This window comes from Natator depressus, chromosome 3 (assembly GCF_965152275.1).
Source record: "Natator depressus isolate rNatDep1 chromosome 3, rNatDep2.hap1, whole genome shotgun sequence".
Lineage (NCBI taxonomy): Eukaryota > Metazoa > Chordata > Testudines > Cheloniidae > Natator > Natator depressus.
The window spans coordinates 171,679,921-171,699,617 of NC_134236.1; the positions used below are offsets into that span (position 1 = coordinate 171,679,921).

Genomic DNA, 19,697 nt, shown 5'->3' on the forward strand with positions numbered 1-19,697 from the left:
CCTCTATGGTCCCGATATAGCAATCTCTGGCCTGTCGCCGGTCCCTGGTTCCTCAAGTGAGTTCTGTGCAGCCATGGTCTTCAAGGGAAGAATCCTCTTAGGTGGAGTGAATGATTCTTCCTTTGGACTCCAAAGACCTACTGGTACCCAGCCTGCACACCGGACTTCAGTACCGGCCCCCCAGCCAATGCAGTGACTGTGTTGAAACCCATGTGGGTTTGCCCTGGTACTGGGCCTTCCTTCTCACAGCTCCATACTTGGTGCCATCCGAGAGGCGAGTCACTGTTTTGTCCCATCCGGCACCAGACCCTGACTCCACTATTGACCCTGGTGCCAATGTCCAAGAAATGGCCCCAATGGACTTGGTGCAGGTGGAGGAAGAGGAGGCAGCCCTTGTCATCCCCGGACGAGGCAGTTGCAGGCCCTCGTACTCTGCTCCCGCCAGATGACTTCATGGCCCACCAAGAGCTCCTGAAAAGGGGTCACCATGAACTTGGGACTGGAAGTCAAGGAGTCTGCGCACAGCCTAATTGACATCCTGGCTGCGGTGACTTCCTCCAGAATGGCCCTGCCCATTAACAAAGCAGTGATGGGACTGTCAGGGTACTATCGCAGATTTTCTTCTCTCCTCCTCCTTCCCCCCCCCCCCCCACCTCAGATAGGACTGAGAAGAAGTATTATGTCCCAGCCAGTGAGTTTGAGTACCTTTACTTGCACCACTCCCTTTGGGGTCCCTGGTAACATTGGTGGCAAATGAGCGGGACAGATGGGGCAGTTGAGTGCCACCCCTAAAAATAGAGGCCAAGAGAGTGGACCTGTTCAGATGCAAGGCTTATTCAATGGACAGGCTCCAGTAGCATATCTCCAACCAGCAGGCTGTACTGTGGAGGTACAATTTTAACCTGTGGGACTTATTGTCCAAATTTAAGGATTCCCTGCTGCAGGAGCCAAGGCAGAAGTTCACGGACATCCTAAAGGAGGTCAGGCAATGGCCAGGACCTCCCTCCAGGCGGCTCTGGATGCAGCTGACTCAGCAGCCAGGACTGTGGCATCAGCGATCACCATGAGGTGCTGTTTGTGGCTCCAGTAATCGGGCCTCCTGTACAAAGTGCAGCAGTCCATTCAGGACCTCCCCTTTGAGGTACCTCCCTGTTCTCTGAACAGATAGACTCTAAGCTTCATGGCCTCAAGGATTCAAAGGCTGCCCTTCATTTCTTGGGCCTTTACACGCCTCCTGCCTCCAGGAAGCATTTTAGGCCTCAGCAGCCTCACACAGGTTCATAGCACCTCTGAGGCAGGAGCCCCACAAAGGAAAAGGGAAGGGTTATAAGTGATGCCAACTCCTCCCTTCTGCCTCAGCCTCCCAGTCAGACTTGCATAGATATCCCAGTGGGGCCAGGCAGGACTTTGGAAGGTATGCCCGAGGACAGTACACCAGTCTCGTCGCCAGATCCATCCCACCTTTTGCTTTTGGACTGCCTGTCATCCTTCAGCCCAGCATGGTCATATATAACAGACTGAGTACTCAGCACTATAACAGTCAATTACACCCTCCAATTTTCATCCACCCCACCTTCGTACCCCTTCAGGGACCCTTCTCACAAGCAACTTCTCTTCCAGGAGGTGCAATCCCTCATCTGTGTGGGGGTCATAAAGGAGGTTCCTTGAGACTTGAGTGGTAAGGGGTTTTACTCCCGATATTTCCTAATCCCAAAGGCCAAGGGGGAAGGTCTACAGCCCATCCTGGACCCGCATTGCCTCAACAAATATCTCAAGAAACCAAGGTTCTGCATGGTCTCCCTGGCCTCCCTAATTCTTTCCATGTTTCCAGGAGACTGGTACGCCACCCTCTATTTAAAGGATGTGTATTTCCATATCTCCATCTTCCACAGTCACAGGAGATTTCTCAGGTTTGTAGTGGGGCAACGCCTCTACCAATTCACCATGCCTCCGTATGGCCTGTTGGAATCCCCATGGGTCTTCCCGAAGTGTATGACGGTGGTAGCAGCCTTCCTCAGACATTGAGGCATGCAAGTCTACCCATACCTTGATGACTGGCTGACCAAAGGTTGCTCGCCGGCTCAGGTCTAGCACAGGATTAGTACAGTTAAGGCCAACTTTCAGGTACTGGGTCTGTTGATGAGTGAGCATAAGTCAACTCTGGTCCTGGTTCGGAGAATAGAGTTCATAGATGCAGTGCTCGACTTGCCCCAGGCCAAGGCCTACTTACCGGAGGCCAAATTGCAAGCCATGTTTGACCTGATCTCCGAGGTCACAACCCACCCACTAACGACTGCTCGGTTCTGCCTCAGTGTTGGGTCACATGGTGGCATGTATCTATGTGTTGCAGTATGCAAGCGTACTCCTCAGACCCTCAGAGATGTGGCTGGCATCAGTCTACCCCCCCAAGCAGACACCACTTGGACTCGATGCTCATGATTCTGCCTCTGGTCCTCGTTTCACTGACCTGGTGGATAGACCCAGGGTCCATAATGAAAGGGGTACCTTTTTCTGCTCCTCATTAATCGGTAACCTTACTCTTGGATGCCTCAGACCTGGAGTGGGGAGCCCACCTCAACAGTCTCAGGACTCAGGGCCTCTTATCTCAGGAAGGACTCTTCCTGCATATAAATGTCAGGGAACTTAGGGCGATACTCCTGGCTTGCCAGGTGTTCCTTCCCCACATCTCAGGCAAAATGGTGCAGGTCTTGAGGGACGGGACAGCACTGCATCAACGTTTTATACCAAGAATCAAGGAGGGGCTCGACCTTCAGCCTTGTACCAGAAGGCCCTCTGGCTGTGGGACTTCTGCATGAAACATGTCATTCGCCTTGAGGTGTCTCATCTCCCGAGGGCCCGAAACGCACTGGTGGATCGCTTCATCAGATCCTTTTCCTCTCACCATGAGTGGTTTCTTCACCTGGTGGTTGTCAGTGTCATCTTCCAGAAGTGGGCGCCTCCCCAGGTTGAACCTGTTCACCACCAGACAGGACAGGAAATGCTATCAGTTCCTTTTGCAGCATGGACTCCCTCTCCAATACCTTCCTGCTCTCATGGACATACCGCTTAGTATATACCTTCCCACCTATCCCCTTGGTTCACAAGGTCTTCCCAAAAATCAAACAGGACAAGGCAGAGGTTATCCTGATAGCTCCTGTGTGACCATGCCAGCATTGGCTTGGTATGCTTCTGAACCTCTCATGGCAGCTCCACTCATGCTCCCACTCCTCCTGGATTTGATTTCATAAGACTATGGACAGTTGCTTCATCCAAATCTCACCTCCTTGCACCTGACGGCATTGAGAGGGACGGGATTGCTGTGTGGCTGAACGCTAAAGAGTAGGCGTGCTTGGAACAGGTTCAACAATTCTTATTAGGTAGCAGAAAGCCTTCCACCAGGGCTACCATCTTGGCAAAGTGGAAACGTTTCACTTCTTGGGCCCCTGAAAGGAGAATTTCTCCATCCAGATCTTCTCTGCAGCCTATCTTGGACTGTCTGCTCTACCTAATGTATCAAGGTCTAGCTTTCTCATCTCTTAAGGTTTCCTTGGCAGCCATCTCAGCCTTCCACTCTTCAGTGAATGGTAGATCAGTGTTCTCCCATGAGATGACAGTCAGGTTTCTCATGAGACTGGAAAAATTCTACCCTCAGGTTCATGATCCAATCCCCCATGGAACTTAAACCTGGTCCTGTCAAGGCTCATGGGGACTCCCTTCAAGCCGTTAGCATTGTGCCCCATATTGCTTCTCTCTTGGAAGGTCGCCTTCCTGGTGGCGATCACCTCAGCCAGAAGGGTCTCTGAGATCAAAGCCCTGATATCAGAACCCCTTTATACCATGTTCTTCAAGGACAAGGTCCAGCTGTGCCCCCAACTGGCCTTCCTAGCAAAGGTGGTGTCGCAATACCGCTGGGGCAAATGTCCCTTGACAACAGGGACAACTACTAACGCTACTATATACACTAACACAGAATTATATACAGTAACTGCACTAACTATACAATATATGACAGTAAAGTCAAAACCACTGGGAAAGAAGCCTTGCAAGAGCAAGAAGGATTATTCCAGGCAACCATCACAGGCGGTAAGAAGGAACTGAGAGGGTGCGGGGCCGGCTCCAGAGGGTGCTAGAGCCAGTCCTACGGATACCATTGAAGGAAAAATCTCCAGCAGCTGTACATGCGACACCACAACAACTAGGACATTTTTCTTCCTGTCTTCTTTCCAAAACCTCACAAGACTGCTGAGGAACATCTGTTTCCTACATTGGACGTTAGGCAAGCCCTCGTCTTCTATACTGAGAGAACTAAGCCCTTCCGCAAGTCTGCACAGCTCTGTAACAGTAGCAGAAAGGATGGGATGTGTCATCCCAAAGAATCTTGTCCTGCATAACTGCCTGTATCTGAGCTTGCTTTGAGCAGGCAAAAATTTCACCTCTGGCCATTGTGACCGCTCACTCCATGAGAGCCTAGGCTTCAGCAGCAGCATTCCTCTTGCAGGTACCAATCCAAGACATCTGCAGAGCTGCAACATGGTCATCGGTTCATACCTTTCACGTCCCACTATTCCATCACCTAAGAGGCCTGTGATGATGCCTGTTTCGGGAGAGCGGTATTGCAATTAGCACGTCCATGAACTTCAAGCCCACCTCTGGAGGTACTGCTTGTGAGTCATGTTAGGAGTGCTAGTGCCAATGTAGGATTCAGGCCTGTATTTTCACCTGAGACAGTATTCTGAGTTTTTCTTGCCTGTTTGATTTTTTTTTTTTTTGATACACATATAGTCTTACTAATATGCGTGAACAAATGGGTCCTTACTAATATGAGTAAACAAAAGACAAAGCCACTGTGTATGTTGTTCTGCCTAGCCAGATGGGTTTGTTAGTATAATGGGAACAGATAAGAGCAGTTAAAATGTTAGTGGGCATGGTGGGAGTGTAATATATGAGCACTCACTTGAAGACTGCCTCAACTCCTATCTCAAGACAAGGTCAAGCAACCAGTCGGGGGGGGGGGTGAAGGGGTAATGGGATGGGGGGTGAAGGTAAAACACTAAAAGGCCAGAGAAATGGCTACCCCTAACCGTAGCACAACCTCACTCCTTACCCCTCCCATGGAATACAAAAGAGGTGGGATGAAGACCCCAGACCCATGATCCCCAAAACTGAACATGACCATAAGTTGTAAGGGGTGGGACTGTGGGTGTGCATTTCAGGTATAATTATGCTTGCTGAGGAGGAGGGGACGGTACACTGGGAAACAAGGTTCTGCAGCATCAGAGTCATGGTATACATGCTTGCTGGAAACTAACCCCAATAAACATCGTATTGCCTGCACTTCGGACTTCTGGTCTTCTGCGTGACAAGAACCAGGGGAGAAGGTGAAGGGAAAGCCCTCTAACAAGTCACCTAACATGGAATGGACATGAGCAAGCATTCGAAGAAGAAAAAACGGTTACTAATCTTTTGTAACTATTGTTCTTCAAGGTTTGTTGCTCATGTCCATTCCATGACCCACCTTTCTACCACTCTTACCCACCGGCAAGAAGGAGCTGGCAGTGCCTCTTTTATACCAGAGCATATGCGTGTGGCTCCAGAGGTGCTAGAGCCAGACCTACAGATGCCGGAGATTTTTCCCTATGTGGTAACTGTGCATGCGGTGCGCACACACCTAGCATGGAATGGACATCTCGAAGAACAGTAGTTACAAAAGGTTTTTTTAATGGTTATATCAACTACCTTTCTTTAGAAAACAGCTGAAGTGCACATAGAAAAGTTGATTAGAATTGCTGATTTAATTTGCCTTGATTTAAACCAATCCACAATGCTTTTGAGTTAGAGAATAGTTTTTAAATGTTTATGGTAGTTTGTGCATGGTTTTGATTTTTCTGTATAGTTGTTTGAGAGGGGGATATCATTTAAGTTTGCTATGACTGTTGGCTATGTGACCAAATTTTTTCTACTGTGACATTCCTTCAGATCCCCTTTTCACAGAAACTATATCACTCGGGTGAAGTCAATAGGTATGATCCCTTCTTTTGTGCAGACTGGATGAATTATTGTAGAAGGCTGAAATTTTTCTGTGTTTATTTTTCATGATAAATGTAAATTATTGTTTTGACTGACAACAGTGTTCTGGCACTGCAAACCAATCCAAAGAACAGGGTCCATTATTATGGATATGTTTCCTGATGCTTAACAGACCCTTTGAATGTGCTGACATTGAGAGTGACAACTATTTACTTTTCTTTGATCCCATTCAGTCCCATTGTTCAGGAACCCAAGAAGCATATAGCATGATTACATTACCCTTATACTAAATGCTTACTAGAGTCTTTCATCTTCCCTTTATTTAATTAATGCTATTTTCCTTGATAATATTTCTGAAATAGAATCTGAGTATGCATGTGCATTTTTAGAGCACTCTGAAGTATTGGTTCTTAAATTAAAAAATTGTTACCTTGAACCACTCAATCACTTTGACATCCAGCTTCCTGCAGATGCTCTGTGATTGCAACAGAGTGCTAATCCTCCTGTACATGCACAAATTTTGTTTTCTGGTTCAGCAGTTTGATTGAGCCACAAATAGTAGATCCAGAATTTACCAAAAGGGGCAGTGGATACCAGACACCAGCTGAGGTCAATCCCAAGCAGTTGTTATCAGTTTGGGGAGGATTAGTTTGAGCCCCATGTGTGCCCCCCAAAATAGTAATAAAAACCTTTAAAATGTTGATGTGTTTTTTTTTAAAGGGGAGGGGTGCAGAGTTGTATCTTAGAACCTCTTGCTCGAACAAATTCAATTTTTTACTACTAACCCTACTCCAGATCTCCATGAGCCAGAACAACTTTCAAGAGAATCCACCTAAGCGTGTGGATTTTATAGCAGTTAGAACAATAAGCTGTTAAACCGTTCGCTAGTCTCAACCTTGTCTATAGTTGTGCTACGCCCCCCCCCTATAATTAAGCTTTGCAGACAAAATCCAAATATGCAGTAATCCCTTTAAAATGACACTCTTCAGTAGTGCGACTTTCCTTAAAACATCATAAGCAAACGTGCTGCTTGAATAGTTCACCTCCAGCCCTGAAATTTATTATGGTTGGCATGTTTGATGCATGATTATTAGATTATGTCATTGCAGCAGCCTCTTCAAGTGTTCGGCATCTAGCCTGGTACTTTGAGTTGAGAATATTGGCAAGAAAGTGAGGTGGAGTAAGTGCTTGATCTCATTTGATTCTTTGTCTGCAATTTAACTTTGTTCTTGGGTATTTCTTCATGGTCTCATTGACATGTCTCTGCATTATGGCAGAATGCAAGTAAAGCAGAGGAGGGGACAAACAATTCTCCCCCAAGGAGTTCAGTCACAAATTTAATTAACGCATTTATTTTTTTTTAACAAGTGTAATCAGCTTGGAAGCATGTCCTCTGGAATGGTAGCCGAAGCATGAAGGGGCACACGAATGTTTAGCATATCTGCTATGTAAATACCTTACAATGCACTACAAAAGTGCCATGCAAATGCCTGTTCTCACTTTCTGGTGACATTGTAAATAAGAAGAGGGCAGCATTATCTCCTGTAAATGTAAACAAGCTTGTTTGTCTTCGCGATTGGCTGAACAAGAAGTAGGACTGAGTGGACTTGTAAAACTTCAGAGCCTACATTGTTTTGATTTTGAGTGTAGTTATGTAACAAATCTACATTTGTAAGTTGCACTTTCACGACAAAGAGATTGCAGTACGATACTTGTATGAGGTGAATTGAAAAATACTTTTGTCATTTTTGCAGTGCAAATATTTGTAATAAAAAATAATATACTTTGATTTCAATTACAACACAGAATACATTATATATGAAAATGTAGAAAAACATCCAAAATATTTAATCAATTTCAATTGGTATTCTGTTGTTTAACAGTGTGATTAAAACTGTGATTAATTGCAATTAATTTTTTTGATTTTTTTTTTGTGTTAACTGATTAATCCACAGCCCTAGTTATAGTATATTCAGCATATCTTCTACATTTCTCTTTAGTCTGATGTTGACTACTTTGGCTGAGATAGATGCATCAATTTGTGAGGAAAATCATGAAAAATAATCATCAGAGTAGGGCAGTTAATAAATAAATCAAAACAGTCAACCACTGAATTCCATCATACATCTTGGGGGAGAATTAGTTTGGATCCTCTTGCTCTCTTCTGTGAATTTGAAGCAAAGTGGGTGTAATGGAAGTATTTTGCAATTTCAACGTTTTTCCTTTGTTCTTGGAGTTGTACTTAAGTCTTTGCCTAAAAGATGCATCAGAGGAGCACTACATCTATATGTTATAAGATTCAGGTTCCCTTCATTGTCCTCTTGTAAATTTCTTCTCATCTTTGTTACGTTTGCAGAATTGTCTGTGACAAAGCAACACATTTGATGCTTGAATTTTGGTTCACAGTTTGTTATAGCTTTTACTGCTTCTAATTTTAAGAATTCTGTTATATGGGCATTTCCTGATGTATCTGTTTCTGTGAGATAGACAGCCGTATCTTCTGTTGTCACACAAGCACATATTATTGTGTACATTGCTCCACCCATCAAGACTCGGATTAACAGTTTTCCCTTCAGTGTTTTTTGCCCATTGTTTGTATGAGAAGGAAATCACTGTGTATCCAGTAATGTCTCTTCTGCTGGGTGGAATGTAGTCTGGTTTTAATAATTGAACTGTCAATGAAATATTTGTTCTAAACAAGGCAAAAGGAGAATTTGTTGCATAAATGAACTGAGCAATCATTTCATCTATGGAGTCTTGCTGGACTTTGCTGGTCTTGATTATGAATCATCCATGGTTTTACTGGATGATGATGGAAAAAAAATGATACAGGTCATTTTACTGCCTTGTGTAGAGACACAAGGTGGGTGAGGTAATATCTTTTATTGGACTAACTTCTGTTGGTGAGAGAGACAAGGTCTACAGCTACATGGATCTCTTCCTCAGGTCTGTGAAAGGTACTCGGAGTGTCATAGCTAAATACAAGGCGGAACAGATAGTTTAGCTTAAGTAGTTAGCACATATTGTAAGGGACCATTCAAGGTGAAGAGATACTTTATATCTGACCTATCAGTTCTCTTCAAAGGAAGCCTGCTCAACACTTCCAAAAGATGAGCCTAAGAGCTACGGATGTAAAATGTTAACTGGTTAACCAATAAGCATTAGTCTTACCGGTGAACCCGCCTTAACCATTTAACCCCTAGGCCGGCCAACCCCAGCAGTCCCGCGCTGGCCGGCCAGTTCCCCACCCCAGCAGCCCCACGCCGGCTGGAGCAGTCCCGGCCCCAGACGTGCCCGCTGGCCGGCCAGCCCTCTAATCAGTTAACTGTTTAAATGATTAAAAATATTTCATTTAAATGGTTAATTTTTAAAATGATATTTACATCCCTACTAGGAGCTTAAATTCATAACTTTGATCGACACTAAAGATCATGGTTGTAATAAAGACCCTGGATTTATGGCTTATTACAACAGTCTAACCACTAATCCCCCTTTTTGTCCTATGACTACAGGGCTGTTAACAGGCTACTTCACCTTGAATGGTTTTATAGGGAAAATAATAAACCATAAAGATTACCTAAATCTTTTTAAAGCCTTATCTCTAGCAACATACCAAACAGCTTGAAAAAAGCCCCCACGTTTTTTCAATGTTAAAATTCATAATGCCTAATAAAAGCTTAATTTTAAACAGGAAATCTTCACCTACGATGTTAGTTTTTCATTGATTAGTATAATCAATTTCAGGGGTCCAGCAATAATTGATAAATACTCCCTGTGATGGGGCAGACTGGCCCTGCACGGGGAATGAGAGGGTCAACCCTTCCCTGCTGGCAGAGGAAGCCACGCCCCTGAGGCTCTGCTGGGCATGCTCCAACAGAGTCAAGTATAAAAGCCTGCAGACCTGCTCAGTCAGAGCTGGCGGCTGAGGAAGGAGGACACCCAGGGGAGGCTCCAGCCCAGGAGCAGTGGCGACTCGTACAGGAGGGAGCTGAGGGGCCAGGAAGTGGGACCAGAGACTGGCAGCTGTGGGAACCCCAGGGAGTCCCAGGGGCTGAGTAACCTGAAGACCCTGGTGCCCCAGGGACTGCTATGTTTGGAGAACTGGTAGGAAGTGACCCAGGAAAGGGAAGGGAGTGGTATCTCCCACCACTCTGAGGGCAGCGTGTTGCGGTAGGATTCCCCGCTGACCTGGGGCAGATCACGCCATCAGTGACAGGGCCCTGGGTAGGAGCCCGGTGAAGACGGGTGGGCCTGGGCTCCCCTACCAGGGGTCTCTAGCCCTCCCCCCTCTTTTTCGGATGACATAGTTCACCGATCCCTCTCTTACCTCAAAGGAGATAGATGAACTCTGGCCACTGGGCCGCACTATCCTATGAGGGGAAGAGGACTTAAAGGGATTCTGGCCCTCAGGCCACACTGCTTTAGGAGTGCACTATAGAGACTCCAGCTGCTAGGCCGTGCTATCCCACCAGGGGAAGAAGATTTAGAGGGACTCTGGCCATTGGGCCATACAGCCCTGACTACCGGGGAGGTTGTAGAACCGGCGTAGAAGCCGGGAGGTACAAAACCCGCCACACTCCCACAACAAACTAGCATACCAGTTATATTTTGAACACAAATATTTTGCAGTTCATAGGTAAGTAATCCACCCAAACCCCAAATTTCTGACAATAATCTGTTATTTCCTAGCATAGTAAGATGTGGTAGGCAGTGCATAAGGATGGTGCAAAAATAAGTTTACTAACCAGTTGAACAAGATTGTTCAGACGTCGTCGTCGTCGTCGTCGTCGTCAAAGACATTGCTTTCTGAAGAGCATTTTTCTTAATGTTTCATTCTGACAATCGGGTCCTATATTTCTTTTCTGTACTGTTTACATTTGGCATGTGTTCCTTTTTTATCGAGAGTTACAGGAATATTCCCAAATAGGATCTTATTTACAGCCTGCAGCCATGGCAGGTTTCTTTGGTCCAGTTCCCAGATGTTGAAGTCAACATTAGAGGGGAAACAAGCAGGGAGAACTGGAAGTCCTGGCACAGTCAAGGAATTATGGTGTGATTGGAATAGCAGAGTCTTGGTGGGATAACTCACATGACTGGAGTACTGTCATGGATGGATATAAACTGTTCAGGAAGGACAGGCAGGGCAGAAAACGTGGGGGAGTTGCACTGTATGTAAGAGAGCAGTATGACCGCTCAGAGTACTGGTATGAAACTGCAGAAAAACCTCAGTCTCTGGATTAAGTTTAGAAGTGTGAGCAAAAAGGGTGATGTTGTGGTGGGAGTCTGCTATAGACCACCAGACCAGGGGGATGAGGCTTTCTTCCAGGAACTAACGGAAGTTACTAGATCACAGGCCCTGGTTCTCATGGGAGACTTCAATCACCCTGATAGCTGCTGGGAGAGCAATACAGGGGTGCACAGACAATCCAGGAACTTTTTGGAAAGTGTAGGGGACAATTTCCTGGTGCAAGAGCTGGAGGAACCAATTAGGGGCAGAGCTCTTCTTGCCCTGCTGCTCACAAACTGGGAAGAATTAGTAGGAGAAGCAAAAGTGGATGGGAACCTGAGAGGCAGTGACCATGAGATGGTCGAGTTCGGGATCCTGACACAAGGAAGAAAGGAGAGCAGCAGAATACAGACCCTGGACTTCAGAAAAGCAGACTTTGACTCCCTCAGGGAACTGATGGGCAGGATCCCATGGGAGAATAACATGAAGGGGAAAGGAGTCCAGGAGAGCTGGCTGTATTTTAAAGAATCCTTATTGAGGTTGCAGGAACAAACCATCCCGATGTGTAGAAAGAATAGTAAATATGGCAGGCGACCAGCTTGGCTTAACAGTGAAATCCTTGCTGATCTTAAACACAAAAAAGAAGCTCACAAGAAGTGGAAGATTGGACAAACGACCAGGGAGGAGTATAAAAATATTGCTCAGGCATGCAGGAGTGAAATCAGGAAGGCCAAATCACACTTGGAGTTGCAGCTAGCAAGAGATGTTAAGAGTAACAAGAAGGGTTTCTTCAGGTATGTTAGCAACAAGAAGAAAGTCAAGGAAAGTGTGGGCCCCTTACTGAATGAGGGAGGCAACCTAGTGACAGAGGATGTGGAAAAAGCTAATGTACTCAGTCCTTTTTTTTTTTTTGCCTCTGTCTTCGCGAATATGGTCAGCTCCCAGACTACTGCACTGGGCAGCACAGCATGAGGAGGAGGTGACCAGCCCTCTGTGGGGAAAGAAGTGGTTCGGGACTATTTAGAAAAGCTGGATGAGCACAAGTCCATGGGGCCAGATGTGCTGAATCTGAGGGTGCTAAAGGAGCTGGCGGCTGTGATTGCAGAGCCATTGGCCATTATCTTTGAAAACTCATGGTGATCGGGGGAGGTCCCAGACGACTGAAAAGAGGCTAATGTAGTGCCCATCTTTTAAAAAAGAGAAGGAGGAGGATCCGGGGAACTACAGGCCAGTCAGCCTCACCTCAGTCCCTGGAAAAATCATGGAGCAGGTCCTCAAGGAATCAATTTTGAAGCACTTAAAGGAGAGGAAAGTGATCTGGAATAGTCAGCGTGGATTCACAAAGGGCAAGTCATTCCTGACTAATCTAATTGCCCTCTATGATGAGATAACTGGCTCTGTGGATGAGGGGAAAGCAGTAGATATGTTTATTCCTTGACTTTAGCAAAGCTTTTGATACGGTCTCCCATGGTATTCTTGCCAGCAAATTAAAGAAGTATGGGGTGGATGAATGGACTATAAGGTGGATAGAAAGCTGGCTAGATCGTCGGGCTCAAAGGGTAGTGATCAATGGCTCCATGTCTAGTTGGCAGCTGGTATCAAGTGGAGTGCCCCAAGGGTCGGTCCTGGGGCTGGTTTTGTTCAAATCTTCATTAATGATCTGGAGGATGGCGTGGATTGCACCCTCAGCAAGTTTGCAGATGACATGAAACTGGGAGGAGTGGTAAATACGCTGGAGGATAGGGATAGGATACAGAGGGACCTAGACAAATTGGAGGATTGGGCCAAAAGAAATCTGATGAGGTTCAACAAGGACAAGTGCAGAGTCCTGCACTTAGGATGGAAGAATCTCATGCACTGCTACAGGGTGGGGACTGACTGGCTAAGCGGCAGTTCTGCAGAAAAGGACCTAAGGGTTACAGTGGACAAGAAGCTGGATATGAGTCAAGTGTGCCCTTGTTGTCAAAAAGGCTAACGGCATTTTGGGCTGTATAAGTAGGGGCATTGCCAGCACATCGAGCGACGTGATCATTCACCTCTCTCTTCGACATTGGTGAGGCCTCATCTGGAGTATTGTGTCCAGTTTTGGGCCCCACACTACAAGAAGAATGTGGAAAAATTGGAAAGTGTCCAGTGGAGGGCAACAAAAATGATTAGGGGACTGGAACACATGACTTATGAGGAGAGGCTGAGGGAACTTGGATGCTTTAGTCTGCAGAAGAGAAGAATGAGGGGGGGATTTGATAGCTGCTTTCAACTACCTGAAAGGGGGTTCCAAAGAGGATGGATCTAGACTGTTCTCAGTGGTAGTAGATGACAGAACAAGAAGTAATGGTCTCAAGTTGCAGTGCGGGAGGTTTAGGTTGGATATTAGGAAAAACTTTTTCACTAGGAGGGTGGTGAAGCACTGGAATGCATTACCTAGGGATGTGGTGGCATCTCCTTGCTTAGAGGTTTCTAAGGTCAGGCTTGACAAAGCCCTGGCTGGGATGATTTAGTTGCGTATTGGCCCTCCTGAGGTCCCTTCCAACCCTGATATTCTATGATTCTAGAGGCTGCACTCTGAAGAGTGTTGTCCGTTCTTCCCACAGCTTCCTGCTTTCACACCAGTGTTGCTTGTTTCCGATTGCACACTCTGCTTGTTCTCCCTTGTTATTTAATTCCCCAGTCCGACCCCCAGAAAAACAATAGAACTAACTATCCAAGACTTCTACTCGTGTAACCCACATGCCTTTTGCACTGCAGTGTTTTATTTGTTTAGAGATTGAGAAATTAATGGATTTCTCTTTGTATCTCTGTGTACACGTGGAAGGAGAAGATCAAGGCCATTTACCTGAAGTGCCCAGACCCATCCAGAAGCAAGGGCAGGTAGTTACTGGGCAGATCAGTGTTTTTCCATGAGCTGGAGAGTAAGTTTCCATGATGGGTGGAGTCATAAATATTCATAATTTGAGAACTGAGCCAATCGGAGCCCAGGTCGGGAGAAGCAATGAAATTAGGAGTATGACATGACCGAGCTGGGCTTAGTGGATGTCCTGATGAGATACATGATGATGTCTCCTGGATCAGAGACTGGGTTCCAGTACATGTGATGACTTTGCCAATCTCTTGCATCGAGTTGAACAGCCCGTAAGTCCCCCACAGGATCAAGCCATTACTACACTGCATGACCTATTTATAAAGCTTGACCTCAAAAGCCAGATGTTTTCCCCTGTTTCTTTCTTTATATAGAGAAGTAGCTTTTAACTCCCAAGTTTTTGATAGAGGCTTGTGAATTCAGCATATTTATTTATTATTTAAATGTTTTAAGAGATTATATTAACTCTAAGCTTTCCCATATTTTGCATTAAATTCAGATTTCATTTTAAACAGGTTTATTTTTAAAAAGCAAAACTTACCTATAATTTAAATAACATTAAAATATCAAATTTAAATAATTGTTTTTTATCCACCCTGCCCAAAAGACTTGTGTAGAACTTTTTCACATTTACTGAAATGGAAAATCCTGGTATAACCTGAACAGTGGTAGATGTGATTGTTGCAGCCCATTCTTTACCATCTTCTTTCCTGCCCATGGCCCCTCCAACTCTTCCAGGGGCATGGAGGGCTGAGGATGAGGGCAGAGCTGTTAGCTGAGTGCCAGTGACGTGTTAAAAGAAAAACCTTCCTTTCTACCCTCTCAGGTGACCCTGTCATGCTCTCCTTGTCACCACATCTTCCTCAAAAAAACAAGGGAAATTTACTGCTCAACACCATTAATGCAGATTAAGAGCCTCATACCCTGTTGGAGTGTCAAATGTATTATACTTAAATCTGTAAAAACAGAAAATACAAAGTTACAGTAGACACCACCCTGGCCTGCAACCTTAACCCTACCTTCTTTCATTGATGCCCCATACCCTCTTATTGTGATGTTACCAGTCCTTGACCCTTGTGCTCAGGATTTCTTCTGGAATATCACAGGCACTTACCTTTACCCGGTCGTGCACTGTCATGCATGATGCTTTATATCTGTCCATGTGCACAATGCTGAAAACTTCCATTAACCAGGCTAAGAGGGGCCTTCAGCTTATTACCTAAAATCATGGGTGGAAAATACAGATTTTAGGTGGTTGCAAGTTGATGGGCCCCTTGTTGCCTATCTAATGGAAGCATTAAGCACATATTACTGAAGTGGATGAAATGTTAATAATTTCCTTTTGCATCTAACCTGTGAGATGACTGTAAAACTATCTGAGTAGCACTGTGACATTTCATCTTCTGATATTTGCTTGCTAGTCAAGTGCTGTTTACAGTTAGCTTTAATAAAAAAAAAAAAGTAATTAAAGTCCAAGCTAACCAGGGCCCTTGAGTTGACAGTAATGAGACATCAGCACATTGGAACAATTGAGGATTTTGTCTGATTAAACAAGATTATCTTCAGTTCTCATACGATTAAAATGGTGAATTGTGTTTGTACTTAGTACACTATTGTTTGAAACAGAAATCATAACTTTTTTAATAGTTGCTGTCTTTCATTATTAAAAGTCTGAAAAACGTTTAAAATTGTAATGTCAGCGCTACAGTGATGTTTATGTGCTGATAAATCATCTTTTAATAAGATAAATGTGTGAATTTAATTTATCCATCTTTTTTCTTTTCCTCCCCCCCCCCCTTCCCAGTGCGGTTGGCACATTTGCTCGAGCTTTGGACTGTAGTAGTTCTGTCAGGCAACCTAGTTTACACATGAGTGCAGCTGCTGCTTCTCGAGACATCACACTGGTAAGAGGTTTGCTAAAAATGCTATAATTGTACTGTTTTGCAGATGGTCGGAATTCAGCAAACCATGTTGCTTCAGGTCTGCTTTCCAGCAGATAAGTGGTCACACGATAGCTGTTATTGTTAAGTAATTATGTACAGTATCTGCATGAGTTTACTAAGACTCTGCTGTTGCTCACATTGAAGTTAGTAGTACAGTACAGATTGACTTCAATGAGAGTATGATGAGACCCTAAAATTACATTCTTACCACGTTTGTTATTTGTTACTTTTTAAAATCAAATCAGTGTTTGTGTCTGATAAATATGAATGAGAATTGGTAAAAATCAAGCTGTGTGTTTTTATCACCTTGTACAAACCAAAAGCAGTGAGAGATAAAAAATAGCTTTAAGCTAATTAGCTCACCAAAACCCTTGTGACATAAAGAGAGAGTGGTTTTTTTAACCATATTGCCTCTTGCTTACAGAAAAATAATTGAGGTGAGTGTTTCACTTGATACTATTATTAAATTTTTGTTTAAAAAGGTTAAGGTTGAATGTGTGTTTCAATAGAGTCTATGTAGCACCCCTAAAACATTATATTTCCAAAATATCGACTCCCTTAAAAAATAAAAATTATGGCTATAACAGCTAAGGCATGCTTTAGGCACTCATTATTATCCTATCTCATTTAGAGCCCCTACCCAGCATGCGTTTTGCCAGTTCCTGCTCCTCCTCTGACTCTCTGGGCCTTTTGTCCCCAGACTTCATAATCCATCATTTCTCTAGCACCATGCCAGTACGCACCCTTTTCCTGCTGTATCCAGAGCCTCCCACGTTTTGAGACTGTGGAACACAGCTCCAAGCTACCTCTCCAGGTGTCCTCATTTCCCCAAATACTGTAGGAAGTGGGCATGGAAGTGATCAATCAATTTAAATGCTCTAATTGAGAGAATTTTGGAAAAGGAAATCTGTTTAGCTATATGGATGTTTGTTGATGGATATATGTAGGTGGATAGATATACTCATCACATACATGCACACACACACTTATATGTACCTTTTAAATTATTCCTGTTGACTACAGTAAGGAGAGAGACTTTCAGAGATGATACATTGTGGAGGTGGAGCCATCAGCCTTAAGTCTTTGGTGAACATCTTGCTGTTCTGTACCATTGCCCTTTACATGATTTTTCTTCCTATTTTGCTAGTAAAGTAAGACTTCTTAATCTACCCAGCACAGAGGTGTGTTGTGAGGATTAATTCATTAATGCTTGTCTAATGCTTTGCAGATGAAAAGCACTGTATATATACTAAGCCATACTAATAATGTGTTTGACTACTTTGGCAGCCAGTTCTTTTCTATCTTCTTGTCTAGATAAAAGACAAAACAGCTACTTTTTAAAGGAATGTTTAATAAATTGGCTTTGATAACATGGACATTTCAATGGCGGTACATTGCAAATAAATGTTTTCATTAATACAACGTGGCTGAATTCAACACATTGCAAATGTATTAAATTCAGCCATGTTGTATTAATAGAAATATTTTAAGACCACAACATTTTTTTTGTAATTGTTTTTTAGTTCTCATCTCTAACGTTCCTGATAAGTAACTCCCACCAGCATAGATCATCTACCTGCTCAGCTGGAATACGCGATTGTTCTTAAAGCACATTCCCTTGCATTTCCTTTCAAATTTGGTTGTCACTTCATATTTTCTCAATCTCTGTTTGTGATCTGACTGTTTTTCTCATACATTTTCCTATTTCATATTAACTGACTTCTCCCCATTTCTCTCCTTCGCGCTCCCTGTAGCTCCCTGAAATTCAGTCCTCCCACCTTTTGGGTAGTGAATTGCATTGGACCAGTGCAGTCATGGAGGTCAAGGGACTGGTTTTGCCCCAAAGTGTATCCTCGTAAAATCCAACAGTATGTTATTAAATATACAGTCTGGTAAATGTGAGAACTGGATAGTGGATAACGTACACTCGAAAACATGCAAAGGAGGACTCACAGTTATGAAACCTGTCAAGTAATTTCATTTATACTATTCTATAAGCTAATTGAACTTTATAAAAATAATACACTACTGGTCATCTTGTCCTTTCTTGTATACGTTATACTTATGTGGTATTCTAATAGACATCAAAACCAAGCAGAAGTGAAATTTGGAAGCATTTGATTCTACTGGTAAACATTTTACTTAGGAAATCCAACATACTAACAATCCTATAAAAGAAAAGGAGTACTTGTGGCACCTTAGAGACTAACCAATTTATTTGAGCATGAGCTTTCGTGAGCTACAGCTCACTTCATCGGATGCATGCTGTGGAAACTGCAGAAGACATTATATACACAGAGACCATGAAACAATACCTCCTCCCACCCCACTCTCCTGCTGGTAATAGCTTATCTAAAGTGATCATCAAGTTGGGCCATTTCCAGCACAAATCCAGGTTTTTTTAACCTTCCCCCCCCCGCCCCCCGCCCCCCCCCACAAACTCACTCTCCTGCTGGTAATAGCCTATCCAAAGTGACCACTCTCCCTACAATGTGCATGAAAATCAAGGTGGGCCATTTCCAGCACAAATACAGGTTTTCTCACCCCCCCCTTTTTTCCCAAAAACACACACACACAAACTCACTCTCCTGCTGGTAATAGCTCATCCAAAGTGACACTACAGTGCTAATAAACAATGGTCACATAAACACCACCCTATACCGGAAACCTACTGACCGCTATTCCTACCTACATGCCTCCACCTTTCACCCTGACCACACCACACAATCCATCGTCTACAGCCAAGCTCTGCGATACAACCGCATTTGCTCCAACCCCTCAGACAGAGACAAACACCTACAAGATCTCTATCAAGCATTCTTACAACTACAGTACCCACCTGCGGAAGTGAAGAAACAGATTGATAGAGCCAGAAGAGTTCCCAGAAGTCACCTACTACAGGACAGGCCTAACAAAGAAAATAACAGAACGCCACTAGCCGTCACCTTCAGCCCCCAACTAAAACCCCTCCAACGCATTATTAAGGATCGACAACCTATCCTGAAGGATGACCCAACACTCTCACAGATCTTGGGAGACAGGCCCGTCCTTGCCTACAGACAGCCCCCCAACCTGAAGCAAATACTCACCAACAACCACATACCACACAACAGAACCACTAACCCAGGAACCTATCCTTGCAACAAAGCCCGTTGCCAGCTGTGCCCACATATCTATTCAGGGGACACCATCACAGGGCCTAACAACATCAGCCACACTATCAGAGGCTAGTTCACCTGCACATCCACCAATGTGATATATGCCATCATGTGCCAGCAATGCCCCTCTGCCATGTACATTGGTCAAACTGGACAGTCTCTACGTAAAAGAATAAATGGACACAAATCAGATGTCAAGAATTATAACATTCATAAGCCAGTCGGAGAACACTTCAATCTCTCTGGTCACGCAATTACAGACATGAAGGTCGCTATCTTACAACAAAAAAACTTCAAATCCAGACTCCGTCGAGAAACTGCTGAATTGGAATTCATTTGCAAATTGGATACTATTAATTTAGGCTTAAATAGAGACTGGGAGTGGCTATTTCCCCTTGTTTTTTCCTACCCCCCCCCCCCAAGACGTTCTGGTTAAACTTGGATTTGTGCTGGAAATGGCCCACCTTGATTGTCATGCACATTGT

General features: G+C 44.2%; 1 protein-coding gene across 2 annotated transcripts in view; it reads left to right on the forward strand.

Moving 5' to 3' along the window:
- Positions 1-19,697, forward strand: part of MTA3 (metastasis associated 1 family member 3) — a 259,662-nt gene that overhangs the window by 98,360 nt on the left and 141,605 nt on the right. For both annotated transcript variants that reach the window (XM_074949344.1, XM_074949346.1), the window contains exon 8: positions 15,916-16,015. In XM_074949344.1, the coding sequence (XP_074805445.1) occupies positions 15,916-16,015 (100 nt within the window). The remainder of the gene's footprint in view (positions 1-15,915; positions 16,016-19,697) is intronic.